The sequence below is a fragment of the Sus scrofa genome, chromosome Y (assembly GCF_054392235.1).
Source record: "Sus scrofa isolate SSC_HxYL_T2T_F1_AM1 chromosome Y, Sscrofa_HxYL_maternal_Yorkshire_Landrace_v2.0, whole genome shotgun sequence".
Taxonomy (NCBI): Eukaryota; Metazoa; Chordata; class Mammalia; order Artiodactyla; family Suidae; genus Sus; species Sus scrofa.
The window spans coordinates 7,483,898-7,504,356 of NC_139402.1; the positions used below are offsets into that span (position 1 = coordinate 7,483,898).

General features: G+C 53.4%; 2 protein-coding genes across 52 annotated transcripts in view; one reads left to right on the forward strand and one right to left on the reverse strand.

Annotated features, from left to right (window-relative positions):
* The window catches only part of LOC106506881 (pseudouridine-5'-phosphatase-like), a 744,469-nt gene extending 728,637 nt beyond the window's left edge, over positions 1-15,832 (reverse strand). For all 50 annotated transcript variants that reach the window (XR_014836065.1, XR_014836045.1, XR_014836067.1 and 47 more), the window contains exon 1: positions 15,745-15,832. Coding sequence is in view for 1 of the 50 variants with exons in the window: in XM_085008997.1 (XP_084865123.1) it covers positions 15,745-15,814 (70 nt within the window). In the remaining 49 variants the exon portion in view is untranslated. The remainder of the gene's footprint in view (positions 1-15,744) is intronic.
* Positions 15,102-20,459, forward strand: part of STS (steroid sulfatase) — a 209,823-nt gene continuing 204,465 nt past the window's right edge. The window contains exon 1 of one of the 2 annotated variants that reach the window (XM_085008991.1): positions 15,102-15,775. The gene's annotated coding sequence lies outside the window, so the exon portion shown is untranslated. The remainder of the gene's footprint in view (positions 15,776-20,459) is intronic. The other variant, XM_085008995.1, reaches the window with a different exon arrangement.

A 20,459-nucleotide genomic window follows, 5' to 3' on the forward strand; every position in this document is an offset into this window, starting at 1 on the left:
GTTAGGAAGGCGTCTGAGGGCCTACAGGAAGGACCCCGACCTGCTCCCTCTGGGGTCTGGTTCCCCTCCCGGCATCCGAATCCATTTCTATTTCCACCTGAACCAAACCAAAACACACACACAGCAAAGCACGACGGACTGAGCACAAGACAGTGACATTTTGAAAAAATAAAATAAAAATTTTAAAAACACATTCCCATCGTGGCACAGCAAAAATGAACCCGAAGAGCATCCATGAGGATGCAGGTTCGATCACCAGCCTCCCTCAGTGGGTTAAGGATCCAGTGTTGCCGTGAGCTGTAGTGTAGTTCACAGACGCGGCTCAGATACCACATTCTTGTGACTGTGGTATAGGCTGGCAGCATAGCTCCAATTTGACCCCTAACCTGGGAACGTCCACCTGCAGTAGGTGTGGCCCTAAAAACACAAAAAATAAATTAGTTAAATCTTAAAAAATACAGGAGTGGCACAGTGGAAACGAATCCAACTAGGAACCATGAGGTGGTGGGTTCGATCCCTGGCCTCACTCAGTGGGTTAAGGATCTAGCATTGCCATGAGCTGTGGTGTCGGTCGCAGACACGGCTCAAATCCTGCATTGCTGTGGCTGTGGTGTAGGCTGGCAGCTATAGCTCCAATTGGACCCCTTGCCTGGGAACCTCCATATGCCGCTGGAGCGTCCCTAAAAAACAAAACAAAAACAAAACAGCTAAATTTCTACATCCTGATTTCCTGGACGCACTCTCCACCTGGACCAGCGTGCCTGTCCATGTGGGGAGAGGGACCTCCAAACGTAAACGGAAAGGTCTCCTGTCTTCTTTGGATGTGCTGATGCCGTCCAAAGGCGTGTCCAACAGGATGGCCAAGTGTGCCCGTCTTCTCAGCACGGTGAGAACACCAAGCCCTCTGTCTGTTTTCCATGGGGAACCAGGGTAGTTGCCATGCGTGACGTCGACCCCAAGGCTCAGGTGGCTGAAACGCAATCTGTGCCCGTGCCCATCACTAAACTGAACCCATCCATGTCCCGAAGCCTCACCCCTTCCTTCAGAAGGAGCCCAGTGGGGGAGGTTTAGCCACCTCTTTCGCCCAGTCCCTCCAGACCAGGCTGGCCAGCAGGCAGGCTGAGTACCAAGCCTCCGCTCTTGGCTCCTGCCCCCACTTTGTCCCTGTAGGGGGTACATGGGGGGCCCCCAAGGCTACACCCATCTGCTACTCTCCTGGCACCTGCGAACGGGACCTACTGGGAAGAGGGTCTTTGCAGAGGGATTAGGTTGAGAATCTGGAGACATCATCCTGCATTACCCAGGTGGCTCTTAAATGCCACGGCAGGCGTCCACAGAGAAGCCACTGAAGATGGAAGCAGACGGGAGGGAGGCGGCCACGAGCCCAGGGCTGCCTGGAGCCCCCAGAACCTGCAAGACCCTGGGAGAGACCCTCCCCTGGAGCCCCTGAGGGGGGTGGGGCCCTCCCCTCATCCCGATTTTGGCCCTGTGACCTCCAGAACTGAAAGAAAGTCAGCGTCTGTGGCTTTCAGCCTGGTCTGTGGTAACGTGCTGCAGCAGCCCTAAGAAACTGAGCCAGGCCTGACCTCATCTCCCTGGACACTGGCAACAGCCCCCTAGCCAGCGTCCGGCGCCAATACTGCTTTTCGACAGCAGCCCTGCTGACGAGGCTGCGCCATGGCCAGGAGGTCAAGTCTACGTTCCTGAGCCTGGCACACGGCTCACAAACCCAGTCCCCTCCCGGAGACCTCTTTCACCGAGCCAGCAGCCTCTTCCCCAGCACTCAGCTTGGCCCACAGCACCCGTCTGCCTGGAATCTCCACAGCCCTTCTGCATCCACCCCATCAACGCCTACAGCCCTGCCACGAGGCTTAGGGTATGTCCGGTCTTCCGGGAGGCACGCTGGAGCGTGGCCCACTTCCTCTCCCCACCCCACGCCCAGGGAAACTGGGTCAGCCCAGCAGAAGGGTGACATGGCAGGAGGATGGAAAGTGCCTCCCACAGCACGCAGCCCGGGGCGCCCCTGCCTGTCGTCCCGGGGATCGCCCACGCGGTATCCCTGCATGTGGCATCCTGGCCCAGCACCTGGAGAGCCTGAGGGACTCACAAAGCAGAGGCGGGCCCTGAACACCCCACTCTCCTCGACAGTCCTACTGGATCCAGGCTGTGGCACCCTACTTAAGTCCCTCTGAACCTAAGGCTCTATCTCCAGCCTTCAGGAGCCGCCCGCCCGGACGGACCCGCCTCCAGAGTGGCAGCTGGCAGCCACATGAACTCCTTGGGTGGCCGGCCTGGCTGACCCAGGAGGCGACTCTCAATGCTCTTATCAGGCTGCCCTGGGACTGGTTTAACAAGATGAGCGCTGAGATGGGGCATGCATCAGGCGGCTCCCGGCAGACGCAGAGATGGCAGAGGTGCTTGCGTGACGACCACATCCACGTGCACACACCCACGGGACCCAGCACAGGAGAGGGCGTCGGATGGATGCACGACAGGCAGGGTGCAGGGCTACCTCCATCTGCACCAACGCCCGTTCTCCTGCAAAGTATGTAGGGAGCAGCTTATGCCTGGATCCTCTGCCAGAGGAATGCGGGTGTGTTCTAGGGACAAAGCCCAGGTGAGGGGCGCTCTCTCGGCAAAGCCTTCTTCACCCGCACACACCGGGCCCAGAACTGTGTGCGGTCTCGCCCACGTGAGCACCCAAAGTCAACAACGGCCACCACGTTCCTGGCAGCGACAGAACCACCCCTGAGAACACCCAGGTCTGGTGAACTGCTGCCTCCTTGTCTCCAGCCGTGAGACACCTGTCAATCTCTGCCTGTGAAGTGAAGTCACTAGAGCTCAGGAGACCTCAGCTGGCTCATCTGCAAAATGGGCAAAGGCGGCAAGAAAGGTGTTGCACTACAGCGACACGGGCAGCAGTGAGCACACGGCGAAGGCTCTCTCCAAATATGAACTCTTATTGCATGAGGGTGAATGAAGGCTCAGGGTCTGGGGAAGGCCAGCAGCAGCTGGAACAACACAGACACGACCTGGAATATTGAGGAAGCGGTACTGGAATGCGGGCAGGGGGCAGGGCAGGACTGGAGGACGGGAAGGCGGCCTCGCCGAGGGTGGGTCCCAGGGACAGCAGGACAGCACAGAGAGCTCTGGGCGGGGGCAGAGTCTTCTCCGTGTGGATGGCGCTCAAGGAGAGGCGAGGGTGTCCTCGGCGGCCAAGGGGCCTTAGAGCAAGAGGCCCTGCGTCCCCGGGAGATCTTGAGAGAACGGGTCCCGGGCCAAATCCAGGACCCCAACTAGAAGCAGAGAGGATCCACGGAGGGCTGGGCAGCAAAGCCAAGGAGACAGACCCCCGCAGGTCGTGGAGCAGCAGCTCGTGAGGCAGAACGTTCTGGAAACAGAAGAAAAGGCGCCAAGTGGATCTGGCGATGTGGCAGTCCTGGCTCCCTTTGTGAGCGTAAGGTTCCCGAGACACAGGCGGCAGGCAGGCTGCGGGTGGAACAGGACAATGGGGTCGGGACGGTGACCGCAGCTACCTTGCTAAGGAGCTTGGCCCAGGGTGGAGGCGGAGATGGAGACGCGCCACGGCGGGACCATGAGGCGGAAGCGGGTTTGTTTAAATGACAGACCTGGCACACGTCATGCTGACGTCTAGAAGCAGTAGGACGAGAAGGAGCAGGGGCCGCTCACATTCAGGAGAGGCAGGAAGGACAGGCCAGCCCGGGGCAGAGGGGGGGGCATCGGCTTGACCAGGGCTGCTATACCCCTGCCAGGAGGACGGCAGCATGGCTGCAGATGCCTGCACACCCGGCCCAAACCCGGGCACCGAACAAGAGGCCAGCTCTGAAGGACACCCCCAAACTCAGGACCCCGACTCTCCCCCGGCTCCCTGCGCAGCAACAGTGGATGCTGCAAATGTCAAGATGGGCAGGCTGCACATACTACTTGGTCTCACAGATGCACTGGCACACAGGTGTTCCATTCCCAGGGGCACCAGCCCAACCCACGTCGGGGAGCCCTCCCCAGACCAAGCAATGAACCTCGCAGCTGACGGGGAGGAAACAGAGACATGCAGGCCTGCAGCTGCAGACGCCAGCGGAGGGGGTGGGGGTTCGGCAGTCATGAGGCCAGGGACTCAGGCGACAGCGTCCCAAGGGATGCTGCTGCCACCAGGTCTAAGCGCACTGCACCATGGGAGCCACGAGTCTCAGCAGGGGCTGCTCTGGGAAGAGAAGAGGAAGCCTCATTCCCTGTTCCTCCCTCTGTCCCCCCTTGCCGTCCGCCCTCGTCCCTCCTTCCTCCTCTCCCCTCCCCTCCTTCCTCCTCTCCCCTTCCCCTCCTTCCCTCCTTCCTTCGTCTTTCAGAGCTGACCTCCTGACGAAAGGTTAGCTGAGCTGCCACTGAAGGTCCCACCAGACAAGAAAGTGGTGCGCAAATGTCTACACATGTCCTGGGCTCCAAGGACACCGTGAGAAAAAGGCACGGACAGGATGGAGGGTGAAAACCGAGAGAGGGCTCTTCTTTTCCTCAAGCCTCTTGCTGTCACACACCGTTGGGGACGGCACTGCCCCCGAAACCCGCCAGGAGCCACAAGCTCTGGAACAGTTGAGCTTATACCACTAACATGAGTCTGGGAAAGATGTATGTTTTTATTTCTTGTCTTATGAGGGCTGCACCCGCGGCATCTGGAGCTTCCCAGTCTAGGGGCTGCATGAGAGCTGCAGCTGCTGACCTAACCACAGCCACCGCCAAGCCAGATCCTTAACCCACTGAGCAGGCCAGGGATGGAACCCACGTCCTCATAGATCCGAGTCGAGCTCGTTACCGTTGAGCGGCCACGGGAACTCCCGAGACCTATGTTTTACATTCTTGTCTCTCAAAGGCGAAGCTACTCATTACTAATTCATAGTTTTTGTTTTGTAGGGGTTCATGCTTCAGGCGTAATCCTCACGTTCCTTTTTTTTTTTTTTAATTTTTCAAGTATACAGTACAATCAAAAGTAGTAGAGAAAAGACCCATATAACCTACATCTGTAAGCAACCAATCTTAAAATCTGCAGACCCTCTGACACCTCGTCCATGACTCGTCTGCATGCTTCTCCAAAGAGGAAAGACATCCTGTGACACAGCCCAGCGTTAATGCTCACCAGAACCCCGGCCACTCAGCAACAATGGGCTGACCTCTGACGGGCCCCTGCACACCACCGTTCTCCAACGGCCACACGAAGGCCTCTTACAGATGCTCCCCGCACCTCAGCTCCACTAAGTCCGGTACTCGTTGCTTTTGCCCCTTTGAAACCAGAGGCACCCACCCTTGAGGGCCCCAAGGTGTCTGACGTTTCCTAGAGTCCAGCCCAGTGACCTTGCAGCATGCGGGCACGAGTCTGCCCTCCCTTCCAGATGTGTCTGAGTGTTTCCACGTGGTGGCCCCCCGCTTGTTCCTCCACCCCTCCCAGGTAGAAAGCGCTTCGAGAAGCTCGCGTGGACTCCCTGCACTGTCCCACCATCACCGCTCCCTTGCCCCTCCACGTGGAACCCATGGGGGCGCTTGTCTGAAGCACAGTCAGAGCGGCAATGTGGCCACCTGGTCGATGCTGCCCGTCCTTCCACCCCTGTGAATGGGTCTTCTCTTTGCCATGCCTCCCTCTCCCCTAATTTTGAGAATTACGATGTTTGTTTAAGAGTCTTCAAATCCATCCTTTGATTGCTACTCGCTCTGCCTTTTGCCAGGGACCCCCGCTCTCGTTTGGCGAGGCGCCCACACTCTTTGAGGGGGATCCAGGCCCCAGAATGGAATCCGCCGTGCCTCCCCAGTCTTGGTTCCCCTGGCTGTGTCACTTAGAAATCCAGAATTTAACAGCTTTTTTTTTTCTTTGGGCCTTTTAGGGCCACACCGACGGCAATATGGAAGCTCCCAGGTCAGGAGTCGAATTAGAGCTGCAGCTGCCAGCCTACGACACAGCTACAACAATGCAGGATCCAATCCACATCTGCAGCCTGCACTGCAGCTTGTGGCAACACCAAATCCTTAACCCACTGAACGAAGCCAGGGATTGAACCCGCATCCTCATGGACACTGGTGTTGGGTTCTTAACCCGCTGAGCCACACTGGGAACTCCAGGATTTAACAGCTTTTAGGCAGCTATGAGCATTGCGTCTGTGGGGTGGGGAGAAATACAACTGCGGGGAATGTTGAGCCACACTGACAAATAAGCCTCGCTGTTGGCAACAGCAGGTTTCCCGTCAAGAGTGGTGGCAGTGTAGACACCTGTATCTGCTCTGATAAATGGGTGCTTTCTCATGAGACCGGCACCACCAGCGCCACTCGGAGGGGCCAGGGCGTGTGGTTTGAGTTGGACGGGTGCGCCCACCTCGCAGACCCACCTGGCTTCCTGTAAGAGCCAGCCACCAGGCAGCCCTCTGCGTCCCAGGCCCACCTTCCTGCCCAAAGGTTTGGGCCTTCAGGACACACAGGCGTTATGGTCACGGCGATACCTGGTCCCCCAGGCTCCTGGCTCCTCACGTAAATGTCCCACGGGCCACCATGGAAGGCCAGGGTTGTGGAGACAACTTTCCTGATGACCGCACAGGTCAGCGGGGCTGGGACAAGAGTTCAGGCTGTGACCACATGGACCATGTTCCCTAAAGGGGTGAGGGGTACAGTGCATTCTCACCAAACAGTTGAGCTCAGGGGGGCACAGAGGGCGTCTCAATCGGGGGAGACACAAGGGAAAGAGGAACAGGGAACCACCGGCCCACCCGGGATCCAGAGCCTCCTCCAAGGTGACCTGCTGGCCCTCTTCCCAGAGCCACTGCCTTGGGGGAAAATACAGGTCATGCACCTGCTGGGTGGCGACAGGGACACAACGAGCATGAGGAAGCCACTTTAGAGAACACCGGAGTGATACCATACAGAGAGGCCAGCTCACCTCCCCATTTCAGCACAACTGTTAATGAGAGGTCTTTGGGGTCTTGTTTTAGGGCCATACCTGCGGCATGTGGGAGTTCCCAGGTGAGGGGCGGATCAGAGCTGGAGCTGCCGGCCTACACCACAGCCACATCAATGCAGGATCCAAGCCGCGTCTGTGACCTCCACCACAGCTCCAGCAACAGCAGATCCCTAGCCCACTGAGCGAGGTCAGGGATCGAACCCACATCCTCATGGATACTCGTCAGGTTCCTTACTGCTGAGCCACAATGGGAACTCCAAGTCTTTTGTCTTTTAAACACAACTCTCTGCCTGATAAAAACCAGCGTCTCCTGGGCCTGGGAAAGCGTGCTTGTGGCTCAACCACCTCTTCTCGTCTGAAGACTCACTTTCCCGCTCGGCTTCCATCGGCCCTCAAGAGCACGGCTCCCAGAGATTTCAAGGCAAAGAACTGCTCTGACCCTCATGACGTCCTTGCCAGAGTCCCCACCAGCAAATACTTGGTGATTTACCCATCATGCGCGGTGAACCACCCACACTCCAAGACCACAAGACAGAGGAGACGAGTTGTGAGTTCCTGCAGCTCCTGGCAGATGAGGAGGGAGTGAGTCCATGCCTTGAGAGCTGAGACGTGCACCACGGTCCTACCGGGGCTACTTCCATTTAAATAGAGTAAAACTAAATTAAACACAGATTTCGGAGTTCCCAGTGTGACACAATGGGATCAGCGGTGTCTTGGGATCGCTGGGTCACAGGTTTGATCCCTGGCCCGGCACAGTGGGTTAAGGATCCAGCATTGCTGCTCAGGTTGCAACTACAGCTGGGATCTGATCCCTGGTCTGGGAACTCCATATGCTGCGGGGCAGTCGAAAATGAAAAAAAGGAGTTCCCGTCGTGGCGCAGTGGTTAACGAATCCGACTAGGAACCATGAGGTTGCGGGTTCGGTCCCTGCCCTTGCTCAGTGGGTTAAGGATCCGGCGTTGCCGTGAGCTGTGGTGTAGGTTGCAGATGCGGCTCGGATCCCACGTTGCTGTGGCTCTGGCGTAGGCTGGTGGCTGCAGCTCCGATTCAACCCCTAGCCTGGGAACCTCCATATGCCGCGGGAGCGGCCCAAGAAATAGCAACAACAGCAACAACAACAACAACAAAAAGACAAAAGACAAAAAAAAAAAAAAAAAAAAAAAAAAAAAAAGACAAAAAAAGAAAATGGAAAAAAAAAAAAAAAAAAAAACAAGCAAATTTCAAATCCTCGGACACACTAGCTGCATTTCATGTGCCCGGGCAGCCCCGTGGCTCCCGACATGGGCAGCACAGATCCAGAACCTGCCCGTTAGGGCAGGCAGTTCTGCTGGAGGGACAGTGCTGGTCTGGAGAGCAGAGGTGCCCAGCTCTCGTCAAGGACATGATGACAGCATGGGACAGAGGGGAGCCTGGTGCAGATCTTGGCTTTCCTCCCCAAGGCCCCAGGTAAGCTTAGATGTGCCGACTATGACCACGGACTCTCTTCTTACATGCAGAAAGGGCGGTCTGCTGGGCCTCGAGTAGCCCTGGTGGCCTCCTGGATCTCCTTCTGCTCTCCAGGCCCAGGGAGGCGCATCAAGGGCCATCCACAGCCCAGCCCACGGCCACAGGCAACGCTGATGCAACGGCCAGCCAGGCAAGGGCATGCCAGGGAGACCCTCCTGAGCGTGGGCGCCTCTCTGCAGGCAGACACGTAGCGACTGACCTCGGGCGCCAGAGCAAAGGTCGAGAGGGACGGGGAGCCCAAAGGAAGGTGAGACTGCACCTGCCAAACACCCCAAAGATGTGTCAGGAGGGCCTGGGAGGGCACTCCCCCTCCGCAGAGCCCAACAGGAAAACGTTCCTTGAACAGAAAGGCATGTGTGTGACCAATATTAGGTTTTCAAGAAAATTCGCCCTAGATACCCTGCAGGCAATTTTAAACCACCAACAAATGTACTGTTAAACCAGGGCTGCCTGCTGCTCCCTCCCCGTTCAACACAATTAAGTGACGCTTTTAATCTATCAAGTGCTATGATGATGGGGCACTGATATGCACCTATCCTGACAGGGGGAACTTTATTTTCAAACATAATCCATTCTTCTCTAACACGATTGCTCCACCAGCTACAGACTATGGATCCGCCACTTTTCAAACACCTCAAACAAAGGCCTGAGACGTCTCCCGGGCACCTGTGTAACGAGTGTTTTTTGCAGATGGTCCTCGGGGGCGGTATTTCCTATGCTCCTTAACACTGCATTTCATCTCCATCTACCCCTGGAAAATGACACGGGCGAACCCATAAATTAGAGCAGCTTTTAAAAAGGAAAGAAAAATAAAATAAAGTAAAATAAAAATAAAAATAAAAATAAAGAAGAGAAGAAAAATAGGCCGTTTCCGCTGTGCCTCTTTGGTAACGAAGCGAACGAGTATCCATAAGGACACGGGTTCCATTCCTGGCCTCGCTCAGTGGGTGAAGGATCCAGCACTGCTGTGAGCTGTGGTGTAGGTTGCATATGCAGCTCGGATCCTGCGTGGCTGTGGCTGTGGTGTAGACCGGCAGCGGAAGCTCTGATTCGACCCCCAGCTTGGGAGCTTCCATATGCCCAAGTGCAGCCCTAAAGAGCCAAAATTTTAAAATAAAAAACTTAATTTAAAAATGAAAACAAAAGAAAAATAAAAGGAACAGAATCAGAAAAAGCCAAAAAGAATCAGAAAGATGATAGGGACCAAAGAATCCCCCATCCACAGCCTTCCAAGGTGAAGAAAGGAAAAACGAGTTCAAGAGAAAAAGCAGGGACTGCTCTCCCCAGTTGCAGCCAGCGGGCACGGCCACGATTCCAAATGCACACATACGGTGAGGAGGATGAGCAAGCTGGGAGAGGGCAAGGCAGAGGCATTTGACACCTGCAGAGACAGCACTCTGAAGGCCATCTCAGTCATGGTGCCACCTGGACCAAGCTCCCCCTCCCTTTTATCTGCAGAACTTCTGTGGGTGTTTTTGGTCTTGCGTTTGTTTTTGCTGGGCCACGTCTGCGACCTACGCCACAGCTCACGGTAATTCTGGAACCTTAACCCAAGGAGCAAGGCCAGGGGGTTGAAGTGCATCCTCATGGATGTGGATACGAGTGGGGTTCACTACGGCTGAGGCACCATGGGAATCCCCAAGAACCTTGCAATTTTGATCTCACCCTCTTCAATGATTCTAGAAATGGAACAGCCGTGGCAGACAAGCACCGCTAATTGTAGAAACATACCTCAGGTTGACGCGGCTCAGGGGTGCTGGAAAGCACAGCCGAACGGCCCCGAGTTTACCCACCCCAGTTCCCACGCGAGCACATTCCTCTTACTGATGAATTTTCTCTGACACCCGACACACTCTGTTCTGACCTTCCCCCGGCCTCTACCAGCATCTTATTCCAAACTGAGCAAGCAGAGGTCAGGGTTCCCTTCTCTGCACGGGCACTGCTTAGCAGCAAGGCCTCTGACCGGCCTCTGAATGTCGGCCAACTCCTGTGCACAGGTGGAAGGAGCCTACACGTCACCCAGCAAGGTGACATCAAACCTGAGTGTGTGCCATTAGGTCCCGGGCAGGGAAGAGATAGAAAGTACCAGAGCGTTGCCCCCATCCACAGGGAGACCCCACCCAGACAACAAGAGGGAGGCTCTCATTGATCCAAGGGCAGACAAGACCAGCTCCCAAGGCACCTGCGACCATCCTCTGTCCTGCTCTACCTTCCTGAGAAAGCGCCAGGACTCTTGGGGAATGTCTGGACTGGGTCACATAGGAGACAAGAAGCAATGGACACGGAAAAGCTCATCGTCCCCACTTTTAAACCTCATACGTGTCACGAGGGATCAAATCAAATCAACGCAGGCTCCTCCGAAAATTAATCTAGGCCATGTGTGCTGTTACCACACAGGAAAATTCTATTTCTGTCATCAGCTTTGTGCGTGTTCCAGGGTCTAAAGCAGTCTAGCCTAGGAGTTCCTGCTTGGTGCAACGGGACTGGCAGTGCCTCTGCAACGCCAGGACGCAGGTTCCATCCCTGGCCCTGCACGGTGGGTCAAAGGATCTGGCGTTGCTGCAGCTGCAGCATAGGTTGCAACCGTGGCTTGGATCTGATCCCTGGCATGGGAAATCCATGTGCCATGGGGTGGCAAGAAAAGAGAAGGCACGAGGAGCAGAGGGGAGGGAGGAAGGGAGGAAGGAAGGGGAGGAAAGAAGCCTAGATGAGGTGAACAAGAGCCTGACAGGGTGGGAGGGGAATTCTGACACAGGCTGGGCAGGGCTGTGAACTGGTTTAGTCAACTGGTGACTCCCTGAAGTCCAAGAGTACCACACAGGTCCTAACTCCCTCTGCCCAGAGCTTATGGTGTACCCAGGGCCCCGTGCAGATGGAGAAACAGGCACTTGTGAACAGTCTCACACAGAACTACTTGACAAGTAGGAAGCTATGGAGATGAACAGGTATATAGGACAGGACATCAAGAAGATGTGGTAGGAGTTCCCATCGTGGCGCAGTGGTTAACGAATCTGCCTAGGAACCATGAGGTTGCGGGTTCCATCGCTGGCCTTGCTCAGAGGGTTAAGGATCTGGCGTTGCCGTGAGCTCTGGTGTAGGTCGCAAATGCGGCTTGGATCCCGCGTTGCTACAGCTCTGGTGTAGGCCAGTGGCCATGGCTCCGATTAGACCCCCTAGCCTGGGAATTTCCATATGCCACAGATGCGGCCCTAGAAAAAGGCAAAAAAAAAAAGAAAAAAAAAAGATGTGGTATATATACACAATGGATTACCACTCAGCTGTGAAAAAGAATGAAATCATGCCATCTGCAGCAACAGGGATGGAACTAAGACTCTCATACTAAGCAAAGTAAGTCAGAAAGAGAAAGACAAATACCATACGATATCACTTACATCTGGAATCAAATATACAACTCAAATGGTCCTACCTCCACAGAAAAGGAACACACGGCCTTGGAGAACAGACCTGTGGTTGCCAAGGCGGAGGGGGGGGTGAGTGGGATGGACTGGGAATATGGGGTTGATAGATGCAAACTACTGCATTCGGCGTGGATAAGCCATGAGATCCTGCTGTGTAGCACAGGGAACTCTATCTAGTCACTTGCGATGGAACATGATGGAGGATGATGTGAGAAAAAGAATGTGTGTGTGTGTGTGTGTGTGTGTGTGTGTGTGTGAGAGACTGGGTCACCCTGCTGTACAGTAGAAATTGACAGAACACTGTAAACCAGAGTTCCTGTCGTGGCTCAAGGTTTAAGGAATCTGACTAGCATCCACGAGGATGCAGGTTCGATCGCTGGCCTTGCTTAGTGGGTTAAGGATCCAACGTTGCCGTGAGCCATGGTGTAGGCTGGCAGCTACAGCTACAGTTCTGATTCAACCCCAACCTGGGACCCTCCATATGCCATGGGAGTGGCCCTAAAAAGCAAAACAAAAAAAAAAAAAAAAAGAAAGTAAAAACACCATAATCCAACTATAATGGAAAAAATAAAAATCATTAAAAAAAAAAAAAAAAGGGACGCGCATTCCTCTATAAGAAGGTGAGACAGAAGCCAGGTGTCACCCGTTAAAACCCCGCCATCTGTGTGCCTGTGTGGAGACAAGGGAAATGAGAATCAACATGCCAACACTGGTGTTCCCCTCACAGAGCTATCGTCTCAGAATTTTTCTGATTCTTTAAGAATTTGAAAATAAGCTTCTTACTTGTGTGGGCTGATATTTTAAGGATTTAATGAGTGTATCAGACTCCCAGAAAACATATTTTATGTATACCCCATTTTCTATTTACCAGAATTCCTCATTCTGAATATTTTCAACATCCACCCTCCACCTGGCCCCATTATCAACAGCAGACAGCAATGAGTTGCTTACTTGGCTTGTCCAACATGGCAGGCTTGGCCAAATGGGGCTACTAAACCCCTAAAACGTGGCTAGTTCAAGCGGAGGTGCGCTCTAAGTGTCAATAACAGATTTCAAAGGTTAGGTGACAAAAACGAATGCAAATCTCAACAATTTTTCTATTGATGATGTGTTGACGAACAATATTTTGGATGCTGTTGGGCTAGAAAACCGGCACCATTCAATTCCATTCCCTCTGTGTCTTTTTGCTTTTCTAATGTGCTACAAGAAAACTGTACATGGTCCGACCTCTATCTGACTGCACGGCTCTGAGCCACCAACTGTGCTGTCTCTTAGAGGAAACGGTCTTACCTCTTCTGCTCCTAACTTCCGTTATTTCAGGGACTAGATAATCCTCCCTACTGAAGAGCGGAGATACTGCTTAATGCTTATCTTCTTCTTCCTTCACATTCTTAGCCTTGTTCATCAATCATCTCAGTCCTCTATTCCTGTCTCGAAAACGGCATACCTAGCTCATACCTGCGTCAACAAAAGCAGAATTCCAAAGAGTCTTTTCTGGTTGAAAGGATAACAGCATCGAACACTTCGAAAGCACTAGAAAGTACTCTGGGGCTCCTGGGAACATTTCTGCACAAAAGTCTCCACTGACTTCCTCGTTCTCCTCTGTCAAACAAGCTTCACCCTTCCACGAGAACGCCCCACGAAACTCTGGTTTGTTTCACTTCCACGAGAATGCCAGTGGTGGGACTACACTAAGGAGTAGATGTCCTGGGGAAAAGCAGTCAAAATTCTGAAAGGCAGGCCGACCAAAAGAGAACTCATTATGAACTGAGGGTGTACTGTTATGCCAATGACAGACGCCCTGAAGCCAGAACTTATGAACTAGAGCAGGTATCATGAGGTAGATTAGGTCAGGTAAAGTCATACATTTTGGAAAGCGGCCCTGGAATGCCAGATAGTTTGCAAAACAATCACATGAGCAAAGGGGGATTTCTGATAAAGTTCTGCAAAGTCTTACCACTTCCAAGAGTCAGGACAAAAAGAGGGGAAAAGAGCCATGTCCTATCTTTTCCCTTCACAGGCCACGCATTTTTTGTTTCTCTGACTGGTTCAGAAGATGGGGTAACAGCCAGATCCATGTGTGATAAACCATGACGCCTGCCTGAACTAGCAAAAGGAGGAGAGAGAGCCAAGCTGATAACAGCCCCTGCAGGTCCAGGCAGTCACATTCATGGCTCCAGGGAACGAGGAAGGGTGACTCTCCAGGGGAAGGAGGCAACAAGCTCGTGCAGAAGTTTAATAAATTCCATTTTAATGAGACATCTCAGTTTGCATTAAAATTCATGAGACACGCACATGTTCTCTGGATCTTTCATTAGTGGGTAAGGAATTTATTTGACAATCTAACTTGACCACCTGAGCAGGAAAGCTCATGCCTACCAACTATACTTAGGAATCCCTAAGCTCTTTGAAATTGAGTCATTTCGGATGTAGTAGCTGCATACACTGTTCCATCCAATTAATAACCTCCACGGGAGTTTATTTGGCCCCCCTAGGAATTCATTCAAGTATATCTCTGGGTCCATAAAAAGAAGAGGCTTTTGTGTGTGTGTGTCTTTAAAAAAAAAAAAATCAGTCTCATTACTAGGGAGCCACTAAGCACTATGATCATGGAGACAAGGTCACAACCACCCTGTTAGATGAGCATAACATCACTTATACGTAGGATGGGATGGAGCTGGAATCATTTCTCAGCTGTTCCTCATTAGCTGTGCAACCCTGGGCAAATAACTTTACCTCTCTGAGTTCCGGCCAGTTTTGTTTTTAATTAGTCAAGGCAAATATTTCCTCCCACTAGGCAGAATTTTGCGAGATGAAGCACTAACTTAGGCACACCTCCATCAGGTCAGCCGTCCACACCAGGCACGCAGGCATTTTTTACAGTCCTTTGAAACCTTCCAGAGACTATGAGGTCAGAAGACGTTTCCTAACAGTATAACACTTTAGAGCGTTATAAAACAAATGTCTGGGCTGTAGGCAACGCTCAGGGCACTTTTCTCTTGAGTTATAAACACAAAATTTTCTTTGAATTCTAGTGGAATTCGTCTAGGTTGGTCAAGCTCATGCCTACCATCATGGACCATAAGAGTGTTCAGCGCACACCGGACTGTTAGCCGCTCAAATCCATGGCATGCTGTGCATCTCAAACTTTCCGGCACTTGGGCGAAAATGCAAATTCTGATAGGGCAGCTGTCGGGTGGGGACCCGGGCTCTGCCCACTGCAAAGCGATTCCCAGGTGATGTCCCAGGACCAGCCAGCCCGCTTAGCAGGGCTCCTCCACCACCTCTGCACCAGATATTTGGGTTCGGACCATTGCCAGTGACGGCGTGGGGCGGTCCTGTGCACTGAGGGAGGTTCAGCAGCATCCCCGGTCGCTACCCTCCGGATGCCAGTAACTCGTACCCTCTAGCCAGGTCACCCCAAACGCCTCCGGACGTTGGCAGATGCCCCCAAATCGGCGGGTGGAGGACCATGCCCTGTAGGATGCTACGTGCAAGGTGCGTGCACCTCGGGGCAGGCCGGCGCCCAGGGTACAGACGGGGAAACTGAGGCCCGGCTGCGCGCGCAGTGTCCGCGACCCCCCGAAGCCGGAGGGAAAGCTCCCGTCCGCGCGGTGGTCCCCGAGCACCGAGCGCCGCCCCCACGCATTCCGTCCCCCACGCGCGGCGCGGCCGCCGGAAGTAAGTGCCTCGGGCACCGTCGACGCCGCAGACCCGCGCGCGGGAGGCCTGGCGTGGCCATGGCGCTCCCGCCGCTGGCCCGGGGGTCCCGCACACGGCCCCGTCGCGGCCCCCGGCCCTGAGGGTCTGCTCCCCCCGCCCGCGCCTTCCCCGGACAGCCCTCGCGGGAAGCGGCCGCAGGCTACCCACCCAGCAGGAGGCCGTCCATGTCAAAGAGCAGGTGGGTGACGGGACGTGGAGGGGCCACGGGCGCCGCCATTGTGCCGCCGTCTCAGCCAGGTGGGGGCGGGGGAGGAGACGCGCGCGCCGGCCCGCGCACGCGCGCTCCGGGCCTCGCCGCGCACCTCGAACCGTTCTGCGCACGCTTGGCCCCGGGCGTCCGTGCACTCGCGCCCCCAGCCGCTCCCGCGCACGCGCGTTCTGGGCAGCCCAGCGCGCCCCGAGCCGCTCTGCGCACGCGCGCCGGGAGCCGCCTCGCGCGGCCCCTCAAAAATCGCGCGCCTTGAGCTGCAGCCTCCCTGCGCATGCGCACCTCTGACCTCCTCTTGCGCCCCGGGAATGCGCGCCCGGAGCCGCTCTCCCGCCCGGGCGCCCTGGATCTCGCCGGGGTGTCCGGCGCACGCGCGCCTGGGACAGTCCGCTCTGCTGTCGTCTCTGGGCTGAGACGTAGCACCGGCGCGCGGGACAGATTTGCCCGCATCCACCCCCATTCACTTCGCAGCTGTCAGCAGGCTGGGATGCTTGGTCCAGGGGCTGAGCAGAGCCGAGTTCCTAGTCTGCAGGCAAATGCATAGCTTAAATTTGAAAAGGAGTGAGGAGGGAGAGCGAGGAGACACGACGATGCCTGGGGTTGTTGGGATGAGGGGTGCAAAGATGCTCGGGTTGGCAATCTGAGATCCATCAAGTAAATGAGCAGCCAAGTGGCCATAGTTATGAGGCTAAGTCCCAGCCTGGTGCGCCAGTCTCAGCAAGTTTCTCTTTTGTTTTTGCCCGCCAGGTTCCCCTCCAGCACTCGCAGGGCACACGCATAGTGGTGGGCGGGTCCGCAGCCTTCAAGTCTGTATCCCCTGGGCATCCTGGCTGGTACATTCCTCCAGAGAGACCTCCTAGCCGAAATCTGACCCGAAAGGGTCCAAATAATAGGATTTTCTAAAATGCATCGCTCCTTTTTTCTTGTATGGCTCATCTGTCTCTGCTTGCTCTGATTTCTTTTTTTTCCAGATTTTCTGATGGCAACCTGAAGAGCATACCCCGGGTTGTTGGGGGGTTTTTGGGGGGGTGAGGGGTTTGTTTTTTTTTGCCATTTTCAGAAATACCTTCCCCCCCTCCCCCGTTTCCATTTAGTGTTCGTTGACATCGCGTATGCGTGTTTAAGCATAAAGATAGGACCTTTCCAGAAGCAGAAATAAGAACGCTCCAGAGACTTTAAAATGTGAGGGTTGTATTTCTGCGGAAGTGCGTAAGCCACCCTGGGAGACACCTGGGTTCAGCAGGTGTAGCAACAATAAGCAGTAAACCTCTGTGCCTGTGATTCCTCCTGCTTAAAATGGGGTGTTAAATGACGCAGGATGTGTCAAATTCTCAGAACTGCCGAATAGGACAACATATGCTCAGTTAATTGGTTATGTCTTTGTAGAGCTGCAGCTGTAAGAGACCTTCCCAGGTTTGAAGACAGACAAGGCAGTTCATCAACCCTACCTGATAGGTGACTGTATCACAGTACCACACCCTGGGTAGACTCCACCAGGAATGTGGTCTCCCGCTTCTGGAGGCCAAAGTCTGAGATCAGGGTGTCAGCAGTGTGAATGCTTTCTGGGACCTGGGAGGAAAGGATGGCTTCCAGAATATTCTCTCCTCGGCTTGTACATAGCTGTCCTCCCCCTCTGTCTTCCCATCTCATCCTCTCTCTATGCATCTGTTTCTGCGTCCAAATTTCCCCCTTTTATGGAGGTCCCATCATGGCTCAGCGGGAACAAATCTGACTAGCATCCATGAGGTCGCAGGTTCCATCCCTGGCCTTGCTCAGTGGGTTAAGAATCCGACATTGCCATGAGCTGTGGTGTAAGTCACAGACACGGCTAAGATCCTGCATTGCTGTGGCTGTGGTGTAGGCTGGCAGCTACAGCTCTGATTCAACCCCTAGCCTGGCAACCTCCATATGCTGCGAGTGCAGCCCTAAACAGATTAAAAAAAAAAAAAAAATCCCCTTTTTATAAGGAGACCAGTCACAGAGGATGGCCACCCAGCATGACCACATTCTAAGTTAATTACATATCTAAAGGTCATATCTTCAAGTAAGGTCACACGCTGAGGTCCTGGGGGTTAGGACTCCAACTTAATTCTTTTTTGAGGGAGACACAATGCAGCTGGTAACAGATGTATTCCACAGATATTGGGCACCTGCTGCATGCCCTTGCTCACCTACCAGAACCTTTAGAATTCTTGCTCCTCGGGAGTTCCCCTTGGGGTTCAATGGAAATAAATCTGACTAGCATGCATAAGGACACAGGCTCGATCCCTAGCCTCAATCAGTGGGTTAAGGATCCGGTGTTGCTGTGAGCTGTGGTGTAGTTCACAGATGTGGCTTGGATCCTGAGTTGCTGTGGCTGTGGTGTAGGCTGGCAGCTGCAGCTCTGATTCGACCCCTAGCCTGGGAAATTCCATAATTGCCATGCGTGCAGCCCTAAAAAGCAAAAAAAAAAAAAAAAAAAAAAGAGAGAGAGATTTTCTAAAATGCATCGCTCCTTTTTTTTTGTATGGCTCATCTGTCTTTGCTTGCTCTGATTTCTTTTTTTACCAGATTTGGGAAAAAAATGTGCTTGCCATCCTTGGAAGCAAATAGACACACAAAGGAGAGAGTTATTTTGAGAAAAATATTATAACAGTACTGCATTATAACATTATGACAGTACTGCATCTCTTAATTCTTTTTTTTTCTTTTTCGGCCGTCCCCACGACATATGGAAATTCCCTGGGCCGGGGTCGAACCCACACCAGAGACAAGGCCAGATCTTTAAGTGGCTGTGCCACAGCAGGAACTTCTGATGATTCTTTAAATAAAAGGAATGTTTTTATAAGGGAAAAAAAAGCTCCCATGCCTGGGCTAAGAATTTGAACCTGCAGGACGGATGCAGAAGCTATTGGCGATCTCTGGGTCAAGGAGACTCAGCTCCTTAGAAGGAGCTTCGGGAATTGCCTGAGTTTTGAAGCTTCCTCAAGATTTGCTGCAAAAATAAACAAATAACATAGACGCAGGTGATGAAGACGTCAGACGTCCTGGGACAGAGATACCTGGAGAGGGTCCCCCTTGCCCTGTTTTGGCCACTGGGCATTCCTGGACAAAGAAGGCAGTTTGTCTACGTACAGGAACCGAGGTGCTGACAGCGTGATCCCCTTCACCGTGGCTGAACTGGCAAAACCGCATGGCAGGTGCAGAAGAAATGCAATGGGGAACTTCACCCATGAGACATGAAAACATGGCTCCAATCATGTTTTTTTAAGTCTTATTTTCCATACTCTTCAGAAACCTCCCTTGCACAGGGATGATGGAATTTCTTCCACGGATCACACTTGATTTTTGCAAAGGTGTGTTTTCCTGGTGGGACAATGGCTTACTTTTCCTGACCACTTTAAAATGTAGACAGAGGAGTTCCCGTTGTGGCGCAGTGGCTAACGAATCCGACTAGGAACCATGAGGTGGCGGGTTCGGTCCCTGCCCTTGCTCAGTGGGTTAAGGATCCGGCGTTGCCATGAGCTGTGGTGTAGGTTGCAGACGCGGCTCGGATCCTGCATTGCTGTGGCTCTGGCGTAGGCTGGCAGCCACAGCTCCGATTAGACCCCTAGCCTGGGAACCTCCATATGCCGCAGGAGCGGCCCAAGAAATAGCAAAAAAGAAAAAAAATGTAGACAGAGATGATCCAGTAAACTGTACTCGCATGGTGTCAAAAGCACATTCACAGAATTCCCATCGTGGCTCAGTGGTAATGAAACGAACCCTGGCTAGTGTCCATGAGGACGTGGGTTTGATCCCTGGCTTTGCTCAGTGGATAAAGAATCTGGTGTTGCCAGGAGCTGTGGTGTAGGTCACAGACACAGTTCAGATCTGGTATTTCTGCGGTTGTGGTGCAGGCCAGCAGCTGCAGCTCCTATTTGACCCCTAGCCTGGGAACTTCCATATACCGCAGTTGTGGACCCAAAAATGAAAAAAAGAAAAAAAAAATTGACTACCGATGGCACAAATAAAAAGATGACCTTTTCCCACACAATGTATAAACTTACACTTGCCATTTATTGTAATGTGTGTGTAGGGGTGTGTGTGTGTGTGTGTGTGTGTGCTCACGCCACTATCTCTACAGTCCTAACTGATTTCAACTTACTCCTGTTGCTATCTTGGGTCTTCCATCTCTGTGTTTGCTTTGTGTGTTGTGTTTGGAAAGCTTCAGGGAGCCAAAATTATCTTTGGAACCTTTCCCGGCCCTGCAGTTTACCCTCTGCAGCCCTCACTTCCTTTCCTGACTCCGTCTAACCTGGTCCCGGAAGCATGGAGGTGAGTGGGTGATGCTGGTCCTGCAGGTTACATGTGCCAAGCCCCACAGCTGCCCAGGCTGGGTCTGAAAGCTGGGCTGTGTTGATTGCAGACCTGAGGAACATTTAGGGATGCTGGCAGAACCAGCGAGAGTTGGCAGTGAGCTGGGAGATGCCAGGATGCTTTCTGGGGTTGCAGGCATTCCATGCTCACTGGTCCTGCAGCTGGAGAGGTCACTTGGGAACAGTTTGAAACCTTATGGTGCAGGGGATAGAGGGCAGGTGCCGAAGTACTGCTGTCTTGGGTAGAACTTTGATACTGTGTATCCATATATATGATGTAACCTTCATGTATAGTACGTATTACTTGTATGCCTTAC